This window comes from Eumetopias jubatus, unplaced genomic scaffold, assembly GCF_037043125.1.
Source record: "Eumetopias jubatus isolate StellerSeaLion01/CBP00866 unplaced genomic scaffold, mEumJub1_p1.0 scaffold_9, whole genome shotgun sequence".
NCBI lineage: Eukaryota > Metazoa > Chordata > Mammalia > Carnivora > Otariidae > Eumetopias > Eumetopias jubatus.
Genome location: NW_028274815.1, coordinates 19,356,067 through 19,378,600, shown reverse-complemented (window position 1 = coordinate 19,378,600; position 22,534 = coordinate 19,356,067). Strand labels below are relative to the sequence as shown.

The 22,534-nt window shown below is 53.4% G+C and overlaps 1 protein-coding gene across 1 annotated transcript in view; it reads right to left on the bottom strand.

Moving 5' to 3' along the window:
* KLHL29 (kelch like family member 29) overlaps positions 1–22,534 on the bottom strand; it is a 300,062-nt gene that overhangs the window by 35,689 nt on the left and 241,839 nt on the right. Inside the window, exon 6 of the mRNA XM_028099660.2 lies at positions 21,162–21,674. Within this exon, the coding sequence (XP_027955461.2) occupies positions 21,162–21,674 (513 nt within the window). The remainder of the gene's footprint in view (positions 1–21,161; positions 21,675–22,534) is intronic.

Here is a 22,534-nt window from a genome sequence, read left to right as displayed (position 1 = left end):
ATGCAAATAAATACACACTCCATACATATGTTTATGCAAATAGTCTTGTGGTCCTTGCAAATCACTCACCCGCCTGCAAGCAGCTGCCTACGATTTCTTGGTGAGAGCCGTGGGCTGGGTGCCAGGGTTAATGACAGGTGATGTCACGACCTCCCAGAGCAGACATCTCTATTAGCAAACTCAGCCCAAAAGTCCTCCAGGGAGCTGCTCACCGAGCCCAGCTCTGTGCACCAAAACCCCCTCGCCTATGCACTCAGGCCTCAGGACTCACTCGAGCCCACAGGCCAGGAAGGGACCAGAAGCAGCTGCCCAGTGAGTACTTCAAGACCATCAGGCCTGGGGGCAAAGAGAATGGGGGCCGGGCAACTGGCAGGGGACCTGGTAGCTGCCGGAGGACAGCTCTGACCCCCACGGGCCTAGCTGGGCTCCCTTTTGTTCCGGGCCGTCTGGGTAGGCCGGCATGTGGCTGGACACTCAATCCCACTCAGATAGCCTGTCCCCTGGGTGCTGTTGGCCTGACCACATCCTATGGCTCATTTACATCAACCCAGTGAGAGACACAGGACCTCAGAAGAAAACTTGCCTAGTCAAGATCAGAGATTGGCACGAACACCCACGCTCCCCCCAAAATGCTCACTGTGGCCCCAGCACGAGTTTGCAACGTTTTTTTTCCCAGGACCCGTGGATCAGCCACGGACTCCGTAACTTCGGGAAACCCTTGCCTTCTTGCCTCAAGCATGAGCCAGTCCTGCAACCAGCTGGCCCCTGGCTCTGTTCCCTGAGAAGGACCAAGAGGCACTGAAACCTCACTGCTTCCTTGCCGCAGGCTCAACACTCCCCGGGGGTGTTCTCCTGGGCTGCAGCACATGCCCCCAGTGGGTGGAGGGAGTTCCTCAAGGGCGCCTGGGAGAGGACTGAGATCCATCTGAGAACTGGAGCCCCGGCATTCGGGATCCTAGCTCATTCTGCTGTGGACAGCCCTGCAAAGTCACACTCAATTCCTTATTTCCCTAGTTTCTGCATCCAGGAGATGGAGGCAATACCATTTGGGAGGCTTTAGGGAGCCAGAGTGTGAGCTCCGTGAGGGCAGAGAGTTAGTTAGGCACGGTAAGTCGGTGCTCACTGCATTTTTGTTGGCTGACCGGATGAACGAGCATTTCCTCCACAACACGCATGTGGCACTATCTCCCCCTGTTGCCCCTGTCACTTCACGTACAATGTGGGGTGCGGGAGGCGTGGCCCGTCCCCATGAGGGAGCTCACCTCTGGGAGGGCAGCCGTAGACAGTGTCCCCCTGTGCACAGCCCATGTGGGGAAGTGCCTCCCTCGTCGAAAGGCCAATTCCCCTGAGCACAGCTCTCCCTTTGGGGGCTGCCGGTGGTAGGGAGATGGCAGAGGGTATCAATCCTTTCAGGTCGTGAAGGAAACCAAGTGTCTCCAGGTGGGTGCCGGGGGTCGGTTGGGGGATGACTCTGTCTCAACAAAGACCTGTTACAGCAACCTCTCCATCAGGCACAAAAGTCTCTGAGCTCCTGGTGACAACCCACCCTCCAAGCCCTAACGAGCCCCGGAATCCAGTCTAGTGGAGAGAGAAGTCCACCATGTTGTACTGGGATATACGGCTTCACTGGCCACCTGCCCTCCACTCAGTGCCCTCAGGGGTCATTCTTAGTTTATGTTGACCCAACTTTCCATGAGGAAAAAGAGCTTTCCTGCTCAGAAACATCTCCGCCAGAGTACCAGCTGGCTCTGGCTCAGATACCAGTGTCCCCAGAGTTGCCACCCAGGCATGTGACAGAGGCCCAGCCCCTGGAAAGCACGATCTCCCTGCCGCCTGTTTCACTCTTGCTGGCTTGAATTGAGCTTCTAGAGGGTGATTTTATTCTTAAATTATTTCAGGCTGACCCTTCATCTCCTCAGCTTTTCCGGGCTGTTTGGGAGATTCCCTGTGGCTCCAGTCACTCAGTGGCTACGTGATAAGGGACAAAGGAGATAAAGGTTATAAAGGCTTCTCCTTTGGAGGAAAGGGGAGTGATTGGCCCTGGAGCCTCCATGGCTGGTTGGCTATGGGTCTGGCCACGGAGTCTGGGTCTGTTCCATGTCAGTACCCACATGCTGACTCTGGGGCGGCCGGCCATGGGCGTTCTGAGACTTCCCTCCTCTTAGTTGAAAACTGGCTGGAAAGGTCAGAGGTGAACGGAAGGTATATGGGATAAATTTCAGTGGTCAGTGGGATCCACCAAGCTGACAGCAAGTTAGGAAACAGCCCTACCCCTCTCCTGGCTGTGGGTATAAATATACCGTGGGACCAACTCACTCAGGACCTGTGGACCCAGAGTTGGTAATCCAGGGTCTAGATTTGAGAGCCCAGAACAAACTCAGACTTTACATTTAGAGCCCAGACCTTAACATTTGGAACCTAAAGCCCCAGACAGAGCTCAATGTTTGACACAAAGGCTAGATTCCTGATTTAAAAACTTGGCACTCAGACATCTGGACCGAGTTCTGAGCACCCTCCCAGCCCCAGTGTGCTAGAAAGTTCCCTTTGCTGCTTCCAGCCCTCTGACTGGCACCTGACAGTGTGTGGAGTATTAATTATGGTCAGAGCTTTTCAACATGCAATAAAAAGCCTTTTAAACCATTCCGATGGGAGGTGATTAACTCTATTAAGTGGCATTATGGATCTTCCTATCTGTTGCTTTCATAAACATAGTTGTAGGCAGAATGTTTTATTAAGGGCATAAAAATGTCCCACATTACAATGCATAAGCACATATTGATGTTATATTTCTTTACAGTGCTGCACACCCCAGTCCCCAACCACTCCGAAAAGAAACTACATGTCTTAATAATTTATGCTCCAAGTTTTAGCCAGGATTATCAATGGCAGCTTTTGAGCGTTCTCTTTTCGCAACACAATAGATCATTGTAAAAATGCACCGACAAGCGATGTGTCCGTTTGATTTTTTCCACCTGAATCAGCAGCCCAAACTCCAGACACAGCAGTTTAGGGCAAGCAGCACACTGAAGAATTTAAGCCTAAGCATTTAATCTGTTCTTTCCATAAATTTCTGCTGCTTGTGCTTTATAATGATTCTACCAGAGGAAGTTTATTTATATCGCAGATTTTCAACATCAGCACATTGAGAACACAAGGGCGATCGCTCAGTCAATAGCTTACAGCCATGTATAATATCACTCCGGAAATCAAAAGCCCATTTGAAGAAAAGAAGGCTCAGATTAAAGTCACTTTAAGACATCAATAACTTGGAACTGGCTGTAGAGAAGTTATAAATATCCAACCTGCGCATATGCAAATAGGCGTTGCAAACGCGCCACCGCCACCCTGCGCCCGGGAACCCCAGTGGTCCCTCCCCTCCCCGCGGCACGTGCTGCGGCGCGGGGGGCGGGCCCTACACGTCACTGGGGGCGGGGCATCCCAGTGACGGGGGCGGGGCCTCCCTTCTCCAGGGCCCAGAGCGCCCGGCCGCGCAGGCAAGTCCGCTGCAGCCGGAGCCACCCGCCAGGGCTGGGGCTCGCGCTGGGCTTTAAGGCCCGCGAGGAGTAGGAGCCCAGCATGAAAACCCAATGGGCTGAAGAAACCGGCGCCTTTCTGCGTTGCTTACCAGCTGCCAGGTTGCTTGGCCAAGGGGCGCTTTAATTACATCCGCCAGCCCTCAGCCGTCTTTCTGACCCCATACCTGTCATAGACGCCCAGGGGCCCCTCCCCCGACTTGCTCTGCTGCGGAGAGTGGGTGGCGGGAGGAGGAGGAAGCACCGGCACTTTGTAAAGCACCCCCCAGGATGCATGCACCCTACCTCCTCCTCTGATACCCACTGATTACATTATCTCCTTTATCCCCACGATAACCCTAGGACAGATGGTCCCCATTTTACAGATGAGGAAAAGGAGGCTCAGGGAGAGTAACTTGTCCCTGGCCAAAGAATGGCAGAAGCAAGGTTTGAATCAAGCTCTGCCTAATCTCAAACCCTGCTTTTATAGTTTTAAACCACCATATTTCGCGGCTTCCTGCTTGTCCTAGCAGCCTTCCTCAGGGCAGGGCAGGCCCAGCGGCCTAGGAAGAGTTACAGGTCACTTGAGAAGGTGACGCCCAGGGTCCAAGGAACGTCATAAAGGGTCATGATGTAGATAAAGCAAGGGGATGCCCGTGGTTGGGCCTGGGTAGAACTGGCTCAGAAGGCAAGCTGGAGGGCTGGCTGGTGTGGCCAGCTGGATGAGATCCCTGGGATGGGCCCCAGGCTGGGTGGAAGGAGCCACCGCAAAGCCCAGGGTCTGGAGCCAGGCTGGGGTCTGGGCTCTGGTCTTGAGGTGGTGAGGGGGACCTCAGGCCTTCCAGGAAGGGAAGGAAGGCAGGATGAACCCACTGGGAGGGGCTCGGACTTAAAGTGGGGGCTGGTGAGCTCAATGGCCACAGACTAGCAGTTGTACTATCCTGGGCAACCCTAGAAATTGCCAGAGCCTCCAATGGGCAAGGGCTTATGTGGCCAAGGCTCCTGACATCACAACAACTCCTCAGGGGAAATGGGAACCCTGCTCATTGCCCAGGAGCATGATGTGGTCCTGCAAAGCACTAGGATCCATCAAAAAGTGAGTTACCTATGGTCAGTGGGGAACAATAAGATAGATAATAAGGTTAAACCCTGCAAAAGTGTCTGGACAAGAGAGACTGTGCCAAAGGGCTGAACGTTTGAATGAAGTTCTACAAAATCATAGAAGCTGATGACTGAAAGAAGACAGACATCCTGTCTTCAGGATGGCTTTTGCCTAAAAATGCCCTAACACTGGAGCCGCCTCTGTCATTGCTCAAGTTGTCCCGTCTCCTTGGACTCCCACCCTCCCTGCTCTGTGTCCACAACATTGTGGGGTTTATACTTCAGTACCACGGGCAGAATTGAGCGCTTACAGCTATAGTCCTTCATTCATTCATTTATTCACTCATACATTCAGCCAGTATTTACTGAGCACCTACCGTGTGCCAGGCACTGGGGGATGAACAAAAAGTATCAAAAGCCCTGCCCTGTGGGGCACTGGTTTTGGAGGAAGTTTGGTGACCTGTCTGTCTCCTCCTTCTCAAGGGCAGGCGTGATTTAGCTGGCTCACGAGGTCTGGTCAGTCACGCATTTGGTTGCACTAGGTCCCAAAGCTCCCAGCGAATGTCTATTCAGAGCCTCAGGCCTCATGACTCATCATCTCTCTTCCCTTCTTCCTGGTGCACCTGGGGGTTGCTCATATTTTTTTGGAGTTCCTTCTGAGGAGAACGGTCAGTGGGGGGATTTCTCCTCCCAGATGGGTAAGGCCAGGTCCTTCCAGGTCAGTGGCCTCATCCTGGGAGGGGGATTACATGCTCCCATTTCTGTCCTCTGCCCCGGTGCTAGGAGGGCTCCAAGCCAAGCCCCAAGCAGAGCTTAGCAGGCTGGGGAGCCAGCCCTGTGATGAAGGCAGAGGGAGGCTGTGCACGTGTGTGCAGGTGCTGCCTGTTTGGGGGCTGAGATGTAGTTGGAGTCTACACAGGAGGGTCTCCTGAATGAAGGGAACATTCAGAGCTTGGGCTTCTCTCCTTACTGACTGGGGCAGAGGCTCCCTGGAGAACCTATCCATCACCAACTGCTTCCTGTCCCCAGGAGAGGAACTGGATTCCCATGGGCTGGGGGCTGGGAGGACAGCTACTTGAGCCCCCCTCCCCTTTCTGGCTGTGAGAACTAGCTCTTCTTGGGTTGGAATGTTGCACTTTCCTGGGACTCTCTGGTGGGCACATGCATAACTGTTTCCTGTAGTTCCTCAGGAGGGCTCTCTGGTTTCTGTGTGGCGGCCACAAGGGGCCAGGGGGATGGCCCTGGGGAACCCTGACGAGGTCACGCCTCACTTTACTCAAGGAGGACAAGCTGCCTCAGCAATCTGGGAATCAGAGGCCCGTGTGGGCTGAGGGACGAGGAGGCCAGGAGCTGGGGCTGACCACAGCCACAACTTGGGTGAAGTGAGGTGTGACTCAGTACCTGTTCTTCCGGTCAGGGGACTGTTTGCTGCTGGGCCCCCCTCCTGGCTGGGCTCTGGCCCAGGCCCTGGCCCAAGATCCCCCTACCTGGGGAGAAGAGGGAGTCTTGAGGGAGAACAGTCATGTCAGCCCTAGGCCACCACTTGTGCCTGGGATTTCCATGTGGTCTGGGGGGTCTGGGAAGGTTTTCTGGAGGAGGAACAAGACCAAAGGCAGGTTTGAATAGGGGTGGGCCTTGTGAGCAACGAGCAGAAGCTGAAGTAAGTGTGTTGTTGGGCAGAGGCCCTGAGGGGCCAGGCCTGTGGGCCTGAAGGGTGGGAGAGGCTGGAGGGGTCAGCAGCCTTGAGTGACAGGTGAGGGAGCTTCGTGAGAAATGAGGACCACTGAAGGATGTTGACTAGGGGAGGGCCTGGTCACACGCTGCTTTAGAAAATCTACTCTGACAGCAGGGTGGACAGTGCCCGAGAGAGGGCAAGCCCGGAGGCCGGAGGAGCTGAGAAGGTAGTCCTGCGGGGCCGAGCAGAGGGTGGACGGCAGAACTGAGACCACCCAGAGGCTGACCAGGTGGGAAGGAGGGCCTGGATGAGGGGGGGCTTGTGAAGGCCCTTGAGGCCGGTCAGGTGGGCTGAGCTTGAAAGGCCCTGGTGGAGATGAGCTGACAGGCCCCAAGTCCTGTGGGGGGTGTGGGGCTCCCCAGCCATGGGCCCAGCTTGGGTCCATGCGAGGGCACCTGCTCAGGTCTGACTGCATGGCAACGTGCAGCAGCCTCTGGGGAGACCCAGGGCCCCTGAACTCTGACACTCTGCATCCAGCTCCTCATTTTATAAATGGACAGGTAGAGAGTCAGTATGTGTGTTGCGGGGGCAGGAGTGGGGCTGAACTGGGCTGGAAGCCAGGTCCTTTCTGTGCTGTTACAGCAAACATAGCCTTGCTTGGCACCCTCAGGGCTAGTCCCAGAACTAGGAACTGAGGATATTACAGGGCATACGTGATACAGGGCAAGGCCCTGGGGCCAGACGGCCCAGTGTCCACCCTGTGTCCCTGACCAGCTGGGTAAACACGGAAAGATTCCTTCATGTTTCTGAGCCCGAGTTTCTCATCTGTAGAGTGGGGGTTCGGACCGTAGCTGTCATGAGGATTACACGGTCAGTGTGTGTGCCAGGCTTCGATACAGCGTCTGGGATACAGTACCCTCAGTAAGTCACTTTCCAGCTACTCAAATGGCACACCGCACAACTCCAGGGGGTGCCATCACCTCACACTCATCAAGATTTCTCTTGTTATTGTGACAGTTTTCTGGTAGATGGCAAGCAAGGGTCTTGAGAAAAGGGTGTCTTAAAATTTTACAGAAAGTTGCTAAATTGGCCAGTGGCGGGGGTGTTCTCAAGTCATCCACAGTCGAGTGGGGGAGACAGACATGAAAATAGACCATCAAGATGCTCGCTGGTGAGACGGGTGAGTGAAGCCTGCATGCATGCTGGGGTGAGCTGAGGAGAGGCTCTGATCCCCCCGTGCGCCTCTGTTTCTGGCTAAGGTTGCCGCCCCAGAGTACTACCTTGAAAACTGGGGTATTGCAGAAACCCCGGCCTCACAGGTGGTCTGGGGGCCGAGGAGGGCCTGGCGCCAGGCTCCCTGCCTGTGCTGTCCCGACTTCCCAGCGACAGGCAAGGCCAGGCGGGTGCAACTCCAGCTCTGAGGAGCCCAGGCGCCTTCCCTCTGCCTCAGAATGTAAATGCCGAGTGCTCGCCTCTGCATTCAATTCCACTGTGGCAAAGGCAGGCGAACACAAAATAAATAACCAGAAGACCTCTGTGCTCCGTTCTCCCCCTCGGCGATTCCTGACTGGCTCATAGCTCAGCTCCAACGTCGCACAACAAGGCAGGCCTGCAGCCACTCTGCAGTCCTCCGGCCGGCCCGCCACCCCCCTCCCCCTGTTTGCCTGGCTGCTCTAGCCCCAGGAAACCCAAGCCTCGAGTTCTGCCCACGAAGGGGAGCTGGTGGCCTGTGCCGAGCACCTGGAGGGGACTTTTGTGAGCTTCATGCGGAGCCCTCCTCCGCCTCTGCTGCCTCCTGTCTAATCAGCAGGCGGTGGAGGCAGACCCTGTCAGCCCCAGGCTCAGCAACCTGTGCTGACAGGGGCCTCTTCCCCACCCTGGTGACCAGGGGTCGGGGCCGATTCCTGAAAGGGAGGGGCTCTCCTCACAGACCCTTGAAGCTCAGGCTGGGCTTAGGCTCTGGTGGCACAGGCTGCTGAGCCTCAGAAGATAGAGACCCTCACCGCTGTGTTGGCCTTTGTGGGGAGCGTGGGGCCCTCAATGGGGGTGCACAGGGTAGGGGAGGAGGGCCAGAGAAAGGGAGATTCTAGGGCCTAGTTCAGATGGTGATGCTGCCTCTAGAAGTCTCCCCATGGCTCCTCATGGGCCTTTACTTTGGAAGCCTGATGATCCCTGAGGGCATTTGTCAGGGAGATGAGAGGCCAGGGGGAAAATGCTTCAACCTCTCTGTTCCTGCACCTGCCGACACCTTGGGAGCTTGGAAGGCTCTGGAAGCAGGACACCCATGTGACCAACCAGCTCAGACGAGGCTGATCTGGCCAGGGGGGGTGGCCAGTCCCCTCTTCCTAAGGCCAAGCCCCGAGTGCTCCAGGGGAGCCTCAGGCCCAGGGGAGGAGAAGATACCAGCTGGGCCTCCAGCTCTGTCCTCCATCCAGGCCTCACAGAGTCCCCAGCTCCTCCCAGAGAGGGCCAGTGAATTTTTCCTGCTCTGCTGAGCTCCTCCAAAGATATCAGCACATGGTTAATCTTCCTTCTGTTCAGAAATGCAGAGTAATTTGCCCAAATGGGGGTTTCTGCATATTTATCCTAATGTCTGTGTTTAAAGCTTATGAGACAGGGAATTGCTGAGAGATGTCCATTAGCAATATATACAGACTGCAATTATTTCTTTATGGTGTGTGGTTTGCAGAATATTTTATTTCAATGGAAGTAGCAGGCTTTGCCTACTGAGTTTTCTTATGGGCCCAAAGAAATCAATAAGAACAGAACAGAAGTGAAAAGAGGCGAGAATAAAAGGAGTGTGACCTTTTAGGATTCTGGGAGCCTTGAATATGCTACTCCAGGAACTGCCTTCATCCTCAGAATCTAAATGCATGCACTCAAGTGGGGGGAATTCTGTACATTTAAGCCTTGTGGATGAAAACGAGCAAACCCTCCCTAGGACAGAGGCAAGGCTCCCAATTCATTCCCTCCCATCAGAGACAAGCAGGAAATGGGAGCAAGGGGTGTCCTCAGAGGACCCCACTTCAGAACCTCCAGCACCTTCCCCCCGTTTCCACCCCAGGACAGAAGCTCAGAAGAGAAGCAGGTTTTGATCTGAAACAAAATAAGCCTCAAGCTTAGAGGTTCACAGACCAAGGCTCTCTGGCATCTGCTAAGATTCTGGTAGAAACCCAGCTTTTTCCTGGGTGTGTGTAGAGGAGGTGGAAGGAAGGGCCTTTTGCGGAGCTGCAGTCAGTGGGCGGCCCGCCTGGGAGAGAGTGTGGCCGGGAGGCGGGGGCCGGGGGGGATGCCTCCCCACTGAAGGTCCCACCCGTGCTCACCTCAGCTCCACCTGGATGCCCAGTCAGATTCTCCTGGCTGCTCGGCTCATGTTTCTATCTTGGTGCCGAGAGGCAGACAAACCCTGAGCAGGCCTCACATCGCACCCCACACACTCTGGAAGAACACCCCAATTAGCCACTGGAGGGGAATCATGGCACCTATGTGGCCCCCAAGATAAAGAACTGTCCTAAAGGGCTTTTTGGATAAGAAAGGCCAGACAAGCTGAGCAGAGGACTGCAAACGGATGATATCTGACTCTGTGCAGCAGGTATGTCGAAAATGGCGATGGTATCTTCCACATCTTCTCCCCCCCCGCTCCCCCCCACCCGCCGCCCTGCATGCCTCCTGGTCCTTCCTCTTGGGCTGCCCTCACATCCCTCATCCTCCCAGTTGGGCCTTCGCACAGATGGAGCGTCTCCCCGGCCCCACAGCTGCTTCCTTCCCACCAGTGTCTCCCGTCTCGTGGCCGCCACAGAGTGGCTTCCATCTGCCACCTCAACTTCCCTTCAGTGGGGAGGCACCCTTCTCTTCCGGCCTCAGAATAGTTCCCTGAAGTCAGCGCTGACTTCTCACTGCCTTCTTGCACAGAAATCTTTTCCAAGAGGTGCTGGGGTCCAGAAGAGGGACAGATGGTCCCTTTCTTTTTATAACACGGCAAGTCTTTTGAAGTGAAGAGCGATGAACACAAGTTTTGCCTTCAGCAGATGTTCTGTGGGCACAACAAATACCACTTTGTGTTCTTCAGCAACTGCGAGCAGTGTGAACTGGGAAGGAGACTGAAATTGGGCAGAGCATTAGCAGAGCATATTCAGGGGGCCCCGGGGCCATGGCGTGATGGTCCCTGTTCAGTCTGCGGGCAGGCTGACGGCAGGCTTGTGTCTCTCCTCGGCCCGTTCCAGATCTACGCTTCCTAGAAACCGCCTGCTCACGTTCCCCGACCCCAGGGACCACCCTGCGCCGTGGCCAGCCTGGAAGCGCCGATGTTCTAGCTGTGCTTGAGCGCCTCTTCCAGCTAATCCCGAGGCTGGGCCTGAGGCTGTGGGCTGGGATGGATGCTCCTCAAGAGAGTCATGGCTCCATGTTATCACACTCTTCCTTGAGCACCACGATCTGGGGACTTGGCAAAGGACAAGAATGGCTGGCCAGGCATGACATCTTTTGAGCTCCCGAGGAGCCGAAGGCTATCCAGACGTGTCAGAGGGAAGCCAGTTCCAGGAGCCCGGTTCTGGCGGCTCCTCATCCCTCGGTGACAGAGGTACACCGCGTCAGTAACGATTTCTAAGTGCTGCTGTTTGGTGGATTTCCAGGACTGTGTTCGTTTAAAAGGGCATAAGATCCATAGACCTCAGTAACTTCAAAGATGTATCATCTTTGCATGGAATTGGCTCCTTCATTGGATGGCTGGCTCCATTAACATTACTGCACTGGCAATACTGGTGTAGAAGATGTGGGAGATGCCACGGTGGGAAGGAATCTCCAGGGCTGCCTGATTCCCAAGCTCCAGTGGCTTCTGGGGTGGCCGGTGGTGCCCTGTCTGCAGTCCGCAACAAGGGCCCAACGTCCCTCATGGGTTTACTTGAGGAATTACGTCCATCCACTCACCCATCCATCTGTCACACTGTACTTTCGGAGATGAGGAAAGAACCCAAGAATCATTGATTTATGTTGAGAGATATCAGACACATGACCTCAGGAAATGTAAGACAGCCATCATGACCTATCTTTAGCCCAGAAATGCCGAGTGACAAGCCGGGGAAGCTTCAAGGTGTGGTAGGGTGGAAAGGGAATGGGGGTTAGAGGCAGGCAGTCTTGATCCTGACTCCCATTCCCACTCTACCACTTAGATCCAGGCCAGTGTCTCATGCAAGCCTCGGTTTTCCCTCTGTGAATCCACTTCAGAGAGCAGATGCAAGGGTTACATAAATGCAGAGTGAACATATAATGAATATAAAATATCCACTCCATGCCCTTCCGAAAGACAGAGCTGCATCTACCAGCATGGACAGCTGCCCCCACTCCCCAGCTGTGCTCTCCCAGGCAACTCATCACCTACCCTTGTTGGTGAGAATTTACTCCTAAGCAACAACCCATCCCCCTCCTTTCCGCCCCCTCTCACCCCTACCACACCACTACAGTGAATATAAGAGTGGGATATTACCTTAAAGATCATTTAGAAACCACCCCTCCCCCCCCCCCATTTTATAGGTAAGGAAACTAAAGTTCAGGGCTCTCACCAAGATATCACATTGTCTCTAGAGAATCCCCTGGGAAGCCATCCCCACTCCTTAAGCGATTACTTCATCTGCTGCTAGGAGTTCTTTGCCCGGAAACCTCTGTCCCTGCAGACAGAAAGCCACCTAGAGACAGGGCCCATTGGGCCGGGCTGCTCTGGGCCTGCTCACTGGGTCTCTCCGGGCCATGCCCATGGGGCACACACGGCCAGGCTGCTGGGACCAGAGTGCCACCTCCCACAAGCCAGCAGGTCCACAAGGCATGCATGGGGGGAAGTGGGGGCACCAGGCACCCACACACTTACGGGGGGCCCAGTCATAAATGGTACCATGTGGGCAAGGTCAGTGATGGCCCTGGGAGTGTGGCCTGACCGGGGAGGAGACATTGTCCAGGCAAGATGACAAGGACAAACTCTAATGCCATTTGCCAACTAGACTGACACGTAGCCTGTTATGCACTGAATTGTGTCTGCCCCCCACTCCGCCCCATTCATATGAAGCCCTAACTCCTAAAGCAACTGTTTTAGAGATAGGGCCACTAAGAAGTGACTCAAGGTAAATGAGGTCATGAGGGTGGGACTCTAATCCATGTAAGACAAGGAAGAGACAGCAGGAAGGCTTGCACAGAGGAGAGGCCACGTGAGGACCCAGGAAGGAGACGGCCATCCGTAAGCCGAGGAGGGCGGCCACACGAGGAACCAACCTCGCAGGCAGACCCTGATCTTGGACTTGTAGCCTCCAGAACCGTGAGGACACAAACGCCTATTGTTTTAGCTGCCCAGTGGGGGGCTTGCTGTGAAGACAGCCCTGACACACTCATACACAGCCCAAGACACTGGTTCCATAGACAGGGGTGCAACACAGATCCCCGGTCGCCCTTATGTGTGTAGACCTGGGCCTGAGACACGGAGCCGTGACAACAGTGAGGAGTTACATGGAAGAGAGGAAGGAAAGGCCGTGAGGGGCCAGTGGGCAAAACCAGACAGTTCACGGCGCAGTTGCCAGGGCATCCAAAAGGCGGCTGGCAGAGCTAGAAAGTAAAAAAAGCATTTTCTTGGTGATGCACTGATGCACACTTGGGTTTCCCTCTAAGATACGTTTTTGAAAAGAAAGAGAGTTATACGATGAAAACAGGCAATGGTGACGACTTCAACAGATCGCAAGCTTTTGGCCGTTTTTTACCTTTAAGCAATTTACACCAAGTTTTCAGTTCCTAACATGCATGTGCTATTTTGACCTTTTATGCTTCTGGAATAGTGAGCATGCTCTTGAATGGAATGTCATTTCAGCTAAAGCCAATGTTGGGCCACGTTTCCTCCCGTTGGTTTCATGGTTTGGGGCACGGTGACCTTCCCATCACACGGGGAGCGGCAGCAGGCACACCACAGCTTTGCCCAGCTCTTCCCCTCTCAAAACTCGTTCCCAACCTTAAAAACGGAAAAATGTTAGGGATCAGCCTGGCACGGCATGCCCTTCCTAGCAAAGACAGCATGTGTTAGATGTTTGCAGAATGACTAGGCAACAGGAGACTTGCCATTAACCTGTCACAATGGGAGAGAGAAAGGTTTACAAAGAATTTCTGGACCTTGGGTGTGCACTGATTTCCCAGTGAGGGGTTCATGGCCCTCAAGGGTTTCCTACCCAGATCAAAGTCCCTAAAGACCATGGGGTCTTCACCTTGCGATACCAGAGTGGTCTTCCAAAACCAGAACGACTTGACCTTGACCAGAATGACTTGACCTTGGACAGAATGACTTCACCTTGCAAGACCAAGATGACTTCACCTTGCAAGCCCAGAATGGCTGATAAAATGGATTCTTGCCCAAGATCAGGGATCCTTACCCGGCCATCACTAACTGGGCAAGTAAAGCCAAGAAGCTGGAGGAAAGTCCAGGCTTCCTCAACTCTGTGTACCAAGAGGTCAGGGATCGGACTTCTGGGGCTCTCAAGTATAAATCACTTAGCTGAACCTGTCTCAAATCGGGACAGGCCCTATGAACCATTTGAATAGATGTGTGCGTGTGGCTCTATGATAGAAATCATATGATTTCTCTATTGAGAAATCATAATTCTGTGTTGCTGGCATTTATTTCAAACATTCTTACCTAAGATCTTGCCTCTGTAGGACCACCTCCCTTCTGCTCACTCCCCTCCATCATTCTGACTGCCTTTGAAGGCCCAGTCCACACTGACCTCTCTTCTCCAGCCCCTGTGACTTTTATTGCTGCCTCCCCCTGGACTCCCCAAGTGGGGTGCAGCCTCTTCCAGGGACACTGCCATCCATCCCAGCACCGGGGACAGTGTCTGTAACACTGTAGGCATCCCCACAGGGCCTCATGTTCAGTAGGAGCAGAGATTGTTATGGAGCATGTAGCTATAGCACATTCCACAGCATCTTTTGAGTGGGAAGAGCTATTGTGGGCCTTGCACACAGTAGGTGCCTAATACTACATACTCTACTTGCTCACTAAATGGTTGGTGGTGCAGCAGGGAAGGAGGTGACTTGATTCATGCTCTTCGGTGGCCTCTGAGTGATCTAGAACCTAGTGGTCATCCCTGCTCGTATCTGTGTGGACTTGAGACCAGGCAGCTGGCTTCTTGCTGTGGGTCAGTGCCATTTCCTAAAGCCCCTGGAAAGGAAATATTCTCTCTCTCTGCTGTAATCTGAAGAGTCCTCTCATTCCCATGGTGTCCTGACTCTGCTGGCCCTGCCCATCAACAGTTAGGGCCAGAGCAAGATTTCTGATCTCAGAAATGCTCAGCAGAGATTTGGGGCTGAAAGCCCACATGCTACTCCTAGTTCCATGCACTCAGCTCCCTGGGGAGGGGGACCCGGGCACCCTGTTGAGCAGAGGGCCCTTGAGACGGTTACACACAGGCTGCGGTGCTGGGGTCACCCGCTGTTCCGAGAATGACATGGTCTCTGGGTGGTCTAGGGGCCTTTGCTGCATCTTTCCGCTTGCCTGTTTCGCTCATCATCAAATGATCTGTTAACACAACAGTTAAGCCCTGGATAACCCTCCAATTAATGATTAACAAACCTCAGGAGGACAGAGCCCTGGGAAGGGAAGGAGGGCTTTCGGAGGCAGGGCTGGGGCAGGTACTGCCCAGGCAAGGACCAAGCACCTTGTGTAGACGAAGTGTCAAATTCCACAGGCTCTGAAACACGTATTTCTTGGGTGAGGGTGTGTGTGTTGGGGAGGGAGGTGGGCAGGCTGGAAAGAGGAAAGTTAGGGTAACAGCGGGTCTTGGATTTGGTTCCAGATCTGTGTTGAGGGCTATGTCAGTTAGACCTGGGAGATTATTTTGGCCAACCTTGCTTTAGAAACAATGGTGGGCTTGAGTCAAAGGTGCACCAGACGATATTTCTTTTCCAGGATTCTTGACATTAGTGGCGGTCATAACAACAGCTAACATTGCTGTGGGCTTACTATGTGCCAGGCGCTGTGTTGAGACTTTGCCTACGTAAGTCCTTAAAAGGTGTCTATGATGACAGCACTAATATTCTCTCCATGTGACTGATGAGGAGACTGAGGCTCTGAGACACCAGTGTTCTAGCACAGGCCCACTGGGTCAGTGGGTAGTGGAGTTTGAATTCTACACCAGGAGTCTGGTGCAGAACCCGGGCTCCTGGCCACCTTCCGTGCTGCTGGCCACATGCTCCTAACCCACTCCCTCCGCCTGAGTCCTTGGTTGGTTGGTCTGCAGGAGTGACAGAATTCTATTTGTCCCATCTGCTGATACGGCCTTGGAGGAGGACCCACGCAGTGAGCTTGGCACCTCCTCCGACAGAGAGCTCCTCTCCGCAACAGCCTGATGCCTTCTGGTTGTTACGGCGATGTGGAGGGGTGCAAAGTGTTATAAGGCGGGAAGGCAAGTTCTTGTGTTCAAAGTGGACCCCTGGGAACGAGGTCCTTCAAACATCACCATGGGGACGCAATCTCTTAAGACTCCCCAGGTAAACTGGTCTCTGGCTTTTTCATGTTACCCTGGGCCCCTAAAAGGCCACAGACACTGAAAGGTGGCCCTGGCATTGGTAGTGAAGATACTAATGGCAAAGACTTTTGTAGTGATTCACGACATGCTGGCCACTATCCCAAGGGCTTTATGTCAAAAGAACTCACTTAATCCTCACAACGACTTTAAGAAGCATGTTCTATTATTATCCCCTTTTATAGACAAGGAAACCGAGTCAGAGTTTCAGATTCCCCTGTGCTCTGGGGCAAGCGTTTGGCTGGAGTTGCCTGCCCCCACCCCAGTGCCCTGCAGTCTAGCGGAGGAATGCCACGGGAGCAGGGTGACTGTACTGCAGGCGCATGGCCAAGCACAGAGCACAGCTGGAAGGGAGACAACCCTAGGCTTGGCGTGGCTTCAGGGCAGCCTGTGAGCAGAACAGCAGAGATGAAGGTGGAGGCAGGCAGAAGTCAGACCCTGAGGCACCACGTGAAGGGTTGGGCACTGTCCCGAAAGTAGCAGGGGCTGGTGGAGGCATTTGCCAGGGAGTGACGGGACTGGACTTGTGTTCTGCAAAGACCATGCTGGCTGCACCATAGGCCCGGGTGGGAGGAGATGTGCCGTAGGCCTGGAGGCCACCAAGGCAGGCCAGAGTTGTTGGTGGCCTGAGAGGGGAGTGGTGGTGGGGGCCGAAAGAGGACAGATCCAGAAGAGGCAGAATCAAAGGAGTTTTCAGACTCAGTGCCTAAGGGGGCAGGTCAAGGACAACCATGGGCTCTGACTCTGAAATCCTGGGTGGATTCATGATGTCATTTCTGAGACAGAGGCCCGGGAAAAGCAGGTCTGTGGGAAGGTGATTTCAGTTTGGACATTCTGTGCCTCTGGGCTAGCCATGCGTGGGCAAGCAAACAGTTTTATCATGAATTCCCAGCTGCTTCCAGAATCTGCACTGAGCAGTGTGTGTCCTGGCATGTCAGAGGGTGGGGAAGGGATGGGGAATCTGTGCTGGGCTCCACACTGGGGAGAGCAGTCCAAAACCCTCCTGCCAGGAAGGTGACACATCCACTCCCTTTTACACACGGGGACATGGTGGTCCCATGACACTGCTTGACCAGGGGGCTGCCAACCCTATGAACAAGCTTGGGCTTCTTCCATCTCCTCTGCACCGGGGAGGGGGCTCTGTTTCTCCCCTCTTCACTAGCTTCTGTCTCTGCTGAACTCTAGACCTGAGGCCAGTGTTGCAGAGTCAAGAGGGCAAAGTACTACGTATGCTCATGTCCACAATCTCATTCAAACCTCCTCTATGCCTGATGAAGATGGTACTCTCATCCCATTTTAAAGATGAAGAAAAGGAGGCTCAGAGAGGTTAGGAGACTTGTCCCCATCACACAGCTATTCACTATGCCTCAAGGTATCTTTTCCAGATCCTGTCTTTGCCACTTATGGAGACAGAGAGGCTGCTCTTCAAGCGGAAGTTGGCATAAAGACACACAGAGCTCCCCCGTGGTGGGGTTCTGGGGCAAGGATGAGAAGGAAGAGGTGTGAAACCATAGGGCAGGGCTGAGCGCACCCCACAACATGGCTGCCTGGCCGTGGGAATCCTCATGGCCCCTCGCCCTAGGCCTACAAAATCTGAAGTCAGAAGAGACGAGCCCTCACCATTTCAGGTCAACTTGGATTTTGCTTTTTGGTTCAGAAGAAGGGAGCAGGTGCAAACTTGCTTCTCTCTCCTTGGACATGCAAGTGAAAATATAAACTTTCTGCAGCTCACCATTAGTCTGGGGCTTTTAAAGGTCTCTGGCTACCCTCTTAGCCCCCAGGAATCATTTGTGGAAAAAGGCAGGGGATAGAAAAATGACACCAAGAGCGTGCACCTCTGCCCTCACACGGCTGGGTTCCCGTGGTACCGGGGCAGTGACATTAGACTTCCCTCACTCATCTCACAAGGCCTGACATTGGCCACCACCTCTGCCCATAGATTGCATCATGGTTTCCAGTCCAACAAGACAAAGGCCTCAGGTATATGATAACAGGATTCAAATAGAACTAATTCTTTTTTCCTCCCTTATCACTTTGCACACATGAAATCTATATTTTAATTAGTTTTCAATACATAATCTTTTTTTTAAAAGAATGAAATCCTACCCCCAAATTGTTCTTAGAGAAAGAAAGATCTATCTTATAAAGTTTCTTAAGAAAATCTATATGTGCTCAATGCATTTAAATAACACTCATTAAGGTGAACTGCATGCAAGCTAACTTCTCTAGTCACAGAAGAGAGACAATCGCTTGACCTGTTGCAAATCAAAAAGCATTTCTGCACCACCTTTATTTTTCAATTGGTTAAGTTTTAAATTAAAGTCCCAACGCCCTTTTTGGGAAGGCAGACTCTCATAGCCCCAACAGAAATTTCAGCTCCGTCGATTGGAAGATAATTACAAGAAACAAAATGTGAAATTTTAAATCAGGGCACTAATGAAGTCTAAAAATACCAGTGGCCCATCCCTCTGGCTGGCAAGACCTGTTCTTCATGGAGGGGATCTCTCCATAATTACTCAACCCCGTGAGAGGCCAGGTTGTCATGTCAAACAATAGAGGAAAAATCGCGGGACTTTAATGAGCTAGATCTCAAGGAGCTCTGTGGTGAATCTTATTATAATGCCGGGCAAGCTTTCAAACAGAACAGGAGAAAAGAAAAGTTCTTTATCTTTTTTTTTCCTTCCTTAAGTGGAGTTCTGACTAGTGTTGATACCATCACGCGGTGCCTCCCGGTTCTCACTTGGAGCCAGCTGTCTGTCATTTAGGAGTGTGAAATCAATTGGGTTTTGGAGATGTAAAATCCCTAGGGGCAAAATTAAAAGTGACCCAAATCCAAACCCACATGGTCTTGTCAGGAATATGATTCTCACATGGTAAGTTTCAAAGATTTGGTTTTAAAATTTGGGTTTCTTATTTTAAAAAATATGCAGTTGTTTGACATTAGATCTGACAGACAAATTATAGCTTTAGCAATAAAGGCTTTTAAGATTAGAAATGAAAGGAGAAATTACTTAAAACACACACACACACACACACACACACACACACACACACACACACACACACACCCCACCCAGGCTTGAGTTTGGAGGCATTTGTATGTTCATGCTTCATTGTCTTTCTTCACCACAAATATAAGGGGATAAATCAGCTGATGAGGGCCATAAATAGAGAGGTGAGTTAAATGTAATCTCTGGGGAAACAGCCTGCTCCCTGGCCAACTATGGAAATCAGCGTGACAGATGGGTGACCAGTTGTCGCTGGCTGGAGCTGGAGGGATCTCACTGGCTTACCAGAAGGTAGGGCTGTGGACACTTTCTAGGCTGACCCTGTGCCTGGCCTCACCAAGCACTGAATCCACCCTCCAGGGCTAGCAGGACAAACTCCCTCAGGGGCCCTCTCTCTCCTTCCCTCCTGTCTGTGGGTTTGGGCTCAGCACAGAGGATGGTTCACGCCCTCTGGCCCCAGAAAGATGTTACAGGTGTGGCTCTGCAATGGCGCACTGGCCCAGTGTGTCTCTACTGCCTGTAACTTCCTGGGCCCCTAACTTATGGGCTCAGGTTGCTGATTATAGAATGCACCTGTGCCTTTGAGGAGGCAGACCCCAGTTCTGTGCCAAGCTCCAAACCAGGGACTTTAGGCCCAACTGGGCCAGTTATAACTGGCCCAGAATAAGTCCTCTTCCTAGATACATGTCTGAAACTTGGCAAATCAGTAAGACCTTTCATCAGCCCTAGGAGGCCTCTGGGGGAGGGGGAGATGCCCCTATGGTGGGAGAGGGAAGCCCACCCAGTGCCTTGGGCTTTGGTACAGCCTTGGGTGCAGCCAGGACACCCAGTTCCCAGTGTATCAGGGCTGGCCGCATATAAACTGGGAGTAAGTTTTTTTTTTTTTTTTTTTCCTTTTTAAGGGAGAGAGCGCTTAACCAAAACAATTCAAACAAAAAATCAATTTAGTCCATTTTTTTAAAAAAGATCTTAAACAAAGCAAGAGTTTACCAGAATTTAGATGTAATTTTCTATAATTTTGTCATTTAAAACTAGTGCTGATTTCCAAAACAAAGGCAGTCGGGGCGCAATCAGATTGGGAATGAAACCCAATGGAGATCTAGACACGGCTTTGTTGTGGGGATGCCTGACGAGGTCCGAAAATTGCTTGAAAGGATTAAAGATAGAGATGCATGAGAGCAGGCAGGAAAGAATGGCTAGTGGGAGTCATTGCTCTGCAGAGAGACAGGGCCCCCTGAGAAGCCATCTCCAGGAGCTGTGAGCGAGAAGGCTGAGAAGTGATGCCCAGAGGTCCACACCTCCTAGGACCATCTACTCCCCCCTTTCAAAGGAGGCCTGGGTAGCCCAGCAGGCAGACCGCCTACCATGTGCCCTCCTGCCTGCCACTGGGTCCAGGCCTGGCTGCCTCCCCTCTCTATTCAGCAGGAGAGGGGCTTGGCGTTTGGAGCTCTAAGGGATAGCAAGTAAGTCTGGGGCGGATGAACCCCACCAGTCTAACATCTGTGGTCCCTAGTCCTCCTGCCCCCTTCTGCATTCCAGCTGGAGAGATCCCTGAGACAGACCTCAGGAGTGATGCCTGTTTGCTGATGCACTTTGTCCTAACCCTAAGGCTAGGGGCTCATCCTGCAGGCTCTGTTGTCAAAGATCTGCCTTGAAAACTGCCCTGGGGGTGGGGCAAAGGGGTTCACTGAAGGCTGAGGCTAGAGGTGCTCTTTCCTGGAGCCTCAAAGAGCCACCCTTGGGTCCTTGAAACAAAAAATCCAAGTGGCTCAGGATGGTCTGGGAGTGTCTCCTGGGGAAGAGACATTCCCCTCACCTAATGTCTGGGGAGCTGCTCTCATCCGATGGCACAGCAGAGGGTGCTTTTCTGGGGAAGGATACAATTCATGTTCTGACTGTTCTTATGGGTGGAAAATGGAGAAGGCCCCACAAAGGACTGTTCCATGGAGCCCTAAGAGGAGCAGATGTTTCCTGCTCATTCCATACTTGGCCTGGCCTTGGGGTCAGAGGTGAGAATGGCCTAGGGCTTGGGCTGGAGGCCGAAGGACCCCGGACTTTGCAGGCTCTCCCTTCCCTTCCTCCCCTTGACAGCTCACAGGTCCTCACCTTGCTTTCCTTCCCTCCTTCACCTTCCCCTCTGCCTCCTCCGTCTAAGGCCAGGCTGTCTTGGGCAGGGGGCGGCCCCGCCACTGCTTCCGGGCTGGATGAGGCCAGGGAGGGAGCTGCTGGAGAGCACACTCCTGTCCGCACTGCCATCATGACCGCTCGGGGAAGCACAAATGTGGGCACACAGGAATATGTGGGCAGCGGAACTTACCTTTGGGGTGCCCAGGGTCGGTGAACTCATACTTCCCCACGCCAATGGTCCGCAGCATCTGTAGCCCGTGGGCTGAGTCAGTTGTGGGGGGCCCATTGGTGGCAGGGGCACCGCTGGGGAGGGTGGCAGACGGCTGGGCTGGTGGTGGTGGAGGCAGCAGGGGCCCTGCCATGTGGCCGTTGCCCACGGCAGTGGGTCCTGGGCGGCCCACCTGCCCCACGCCAGGCAGTGTGGACATGGCCAGGGGCTGCGGGCTGGCATACAGGGCCTGGGCGGGCATGTTGACCACCACGCTGCTCAGTGGCTGAGAGGGTGCCTGTGGGAGCGAGTAGTGGCCTGGCATCAGCGGGAGCTGGGGCCCCACGTGGGGAGGCAGTGAGGGCGTCACCCCAATGACTGGGGCCTGGACGTTCACAGCCGGGCTGAAGGTGGGAGGCTGGGTCACTCCATAGGAGTGTGCGATCAGGGCAGGCTGGCTCCCGGCGGCCACCGTGGTCACCCATGGCCCTGTGCCTGCAAGGGAGACAGAAGAGATGTCATCTGCTGGATACACATTCCCTCGGCAAACACCGACTGCCCCAGGCCCTGGGCTGTGTGCTGAGGTCACAGAGGTGGAAAAGACACCTGCGTGCAGGAACCCCCAGGTTAAAAATCTGTGATTATGGTAGTATAGGATAAATGCTTTGGGGGTATATGAGCAGATGGCCGTGGAGCCTCAGAGGGGGAGCACAATCTACTTGGGAGAGCTCAAGAGGCAACAAAACAGAGAGAAAAAAAGCAGAGACCTTCAAAGAGTTCTGGGTTCAAATTTTGACTCTGCCATTTATTAGCCAGGAGCCCCGGGCAAGTTGCTTATCTTCTCTGAGCCTCATTCTTCTCGTCTGTTAAATGGAACTAGCAACACCTACCTCAGAGGTCTCTTTGGGACGAATTGAATGAGGAAAATGTGTTTGGAAAAAAGGAAAAAGAAAAACTAGCAGAGTGTTTGGCATGTGTTAAATGTTCCATAAATGTTGGTGTTTTTCCTTCCTTTCTGGAGAATAGCTGTCTGGAGGAGGTGGGGAGAAAGGTGGATTGTGAAGATAGTAGGTGTTTGCTGGGCAAGGTGAGAACACCAGAACCTGGAGCTGTGCAAGGGCCCTGTGGTACAGGAAGGGAGGAGCAGGAGGTGCGGGAAGTGGGGGAAGGTGGGCAGGAGCTGGGGGGCCAGGCTTTCTCCTAGGCAACCTTTGCATGGCCGGCCCTGGGAGAAACAACAGAAGTGCATTTGGCCCTTAAGGGAATTTTGACTGAACAAGACACACCTCCTGAGACTTGATACAAGACTCGAGGCCTGCTGAGCCCAGGTCAGGCCGAGCAGGGTCAGGTCCCCT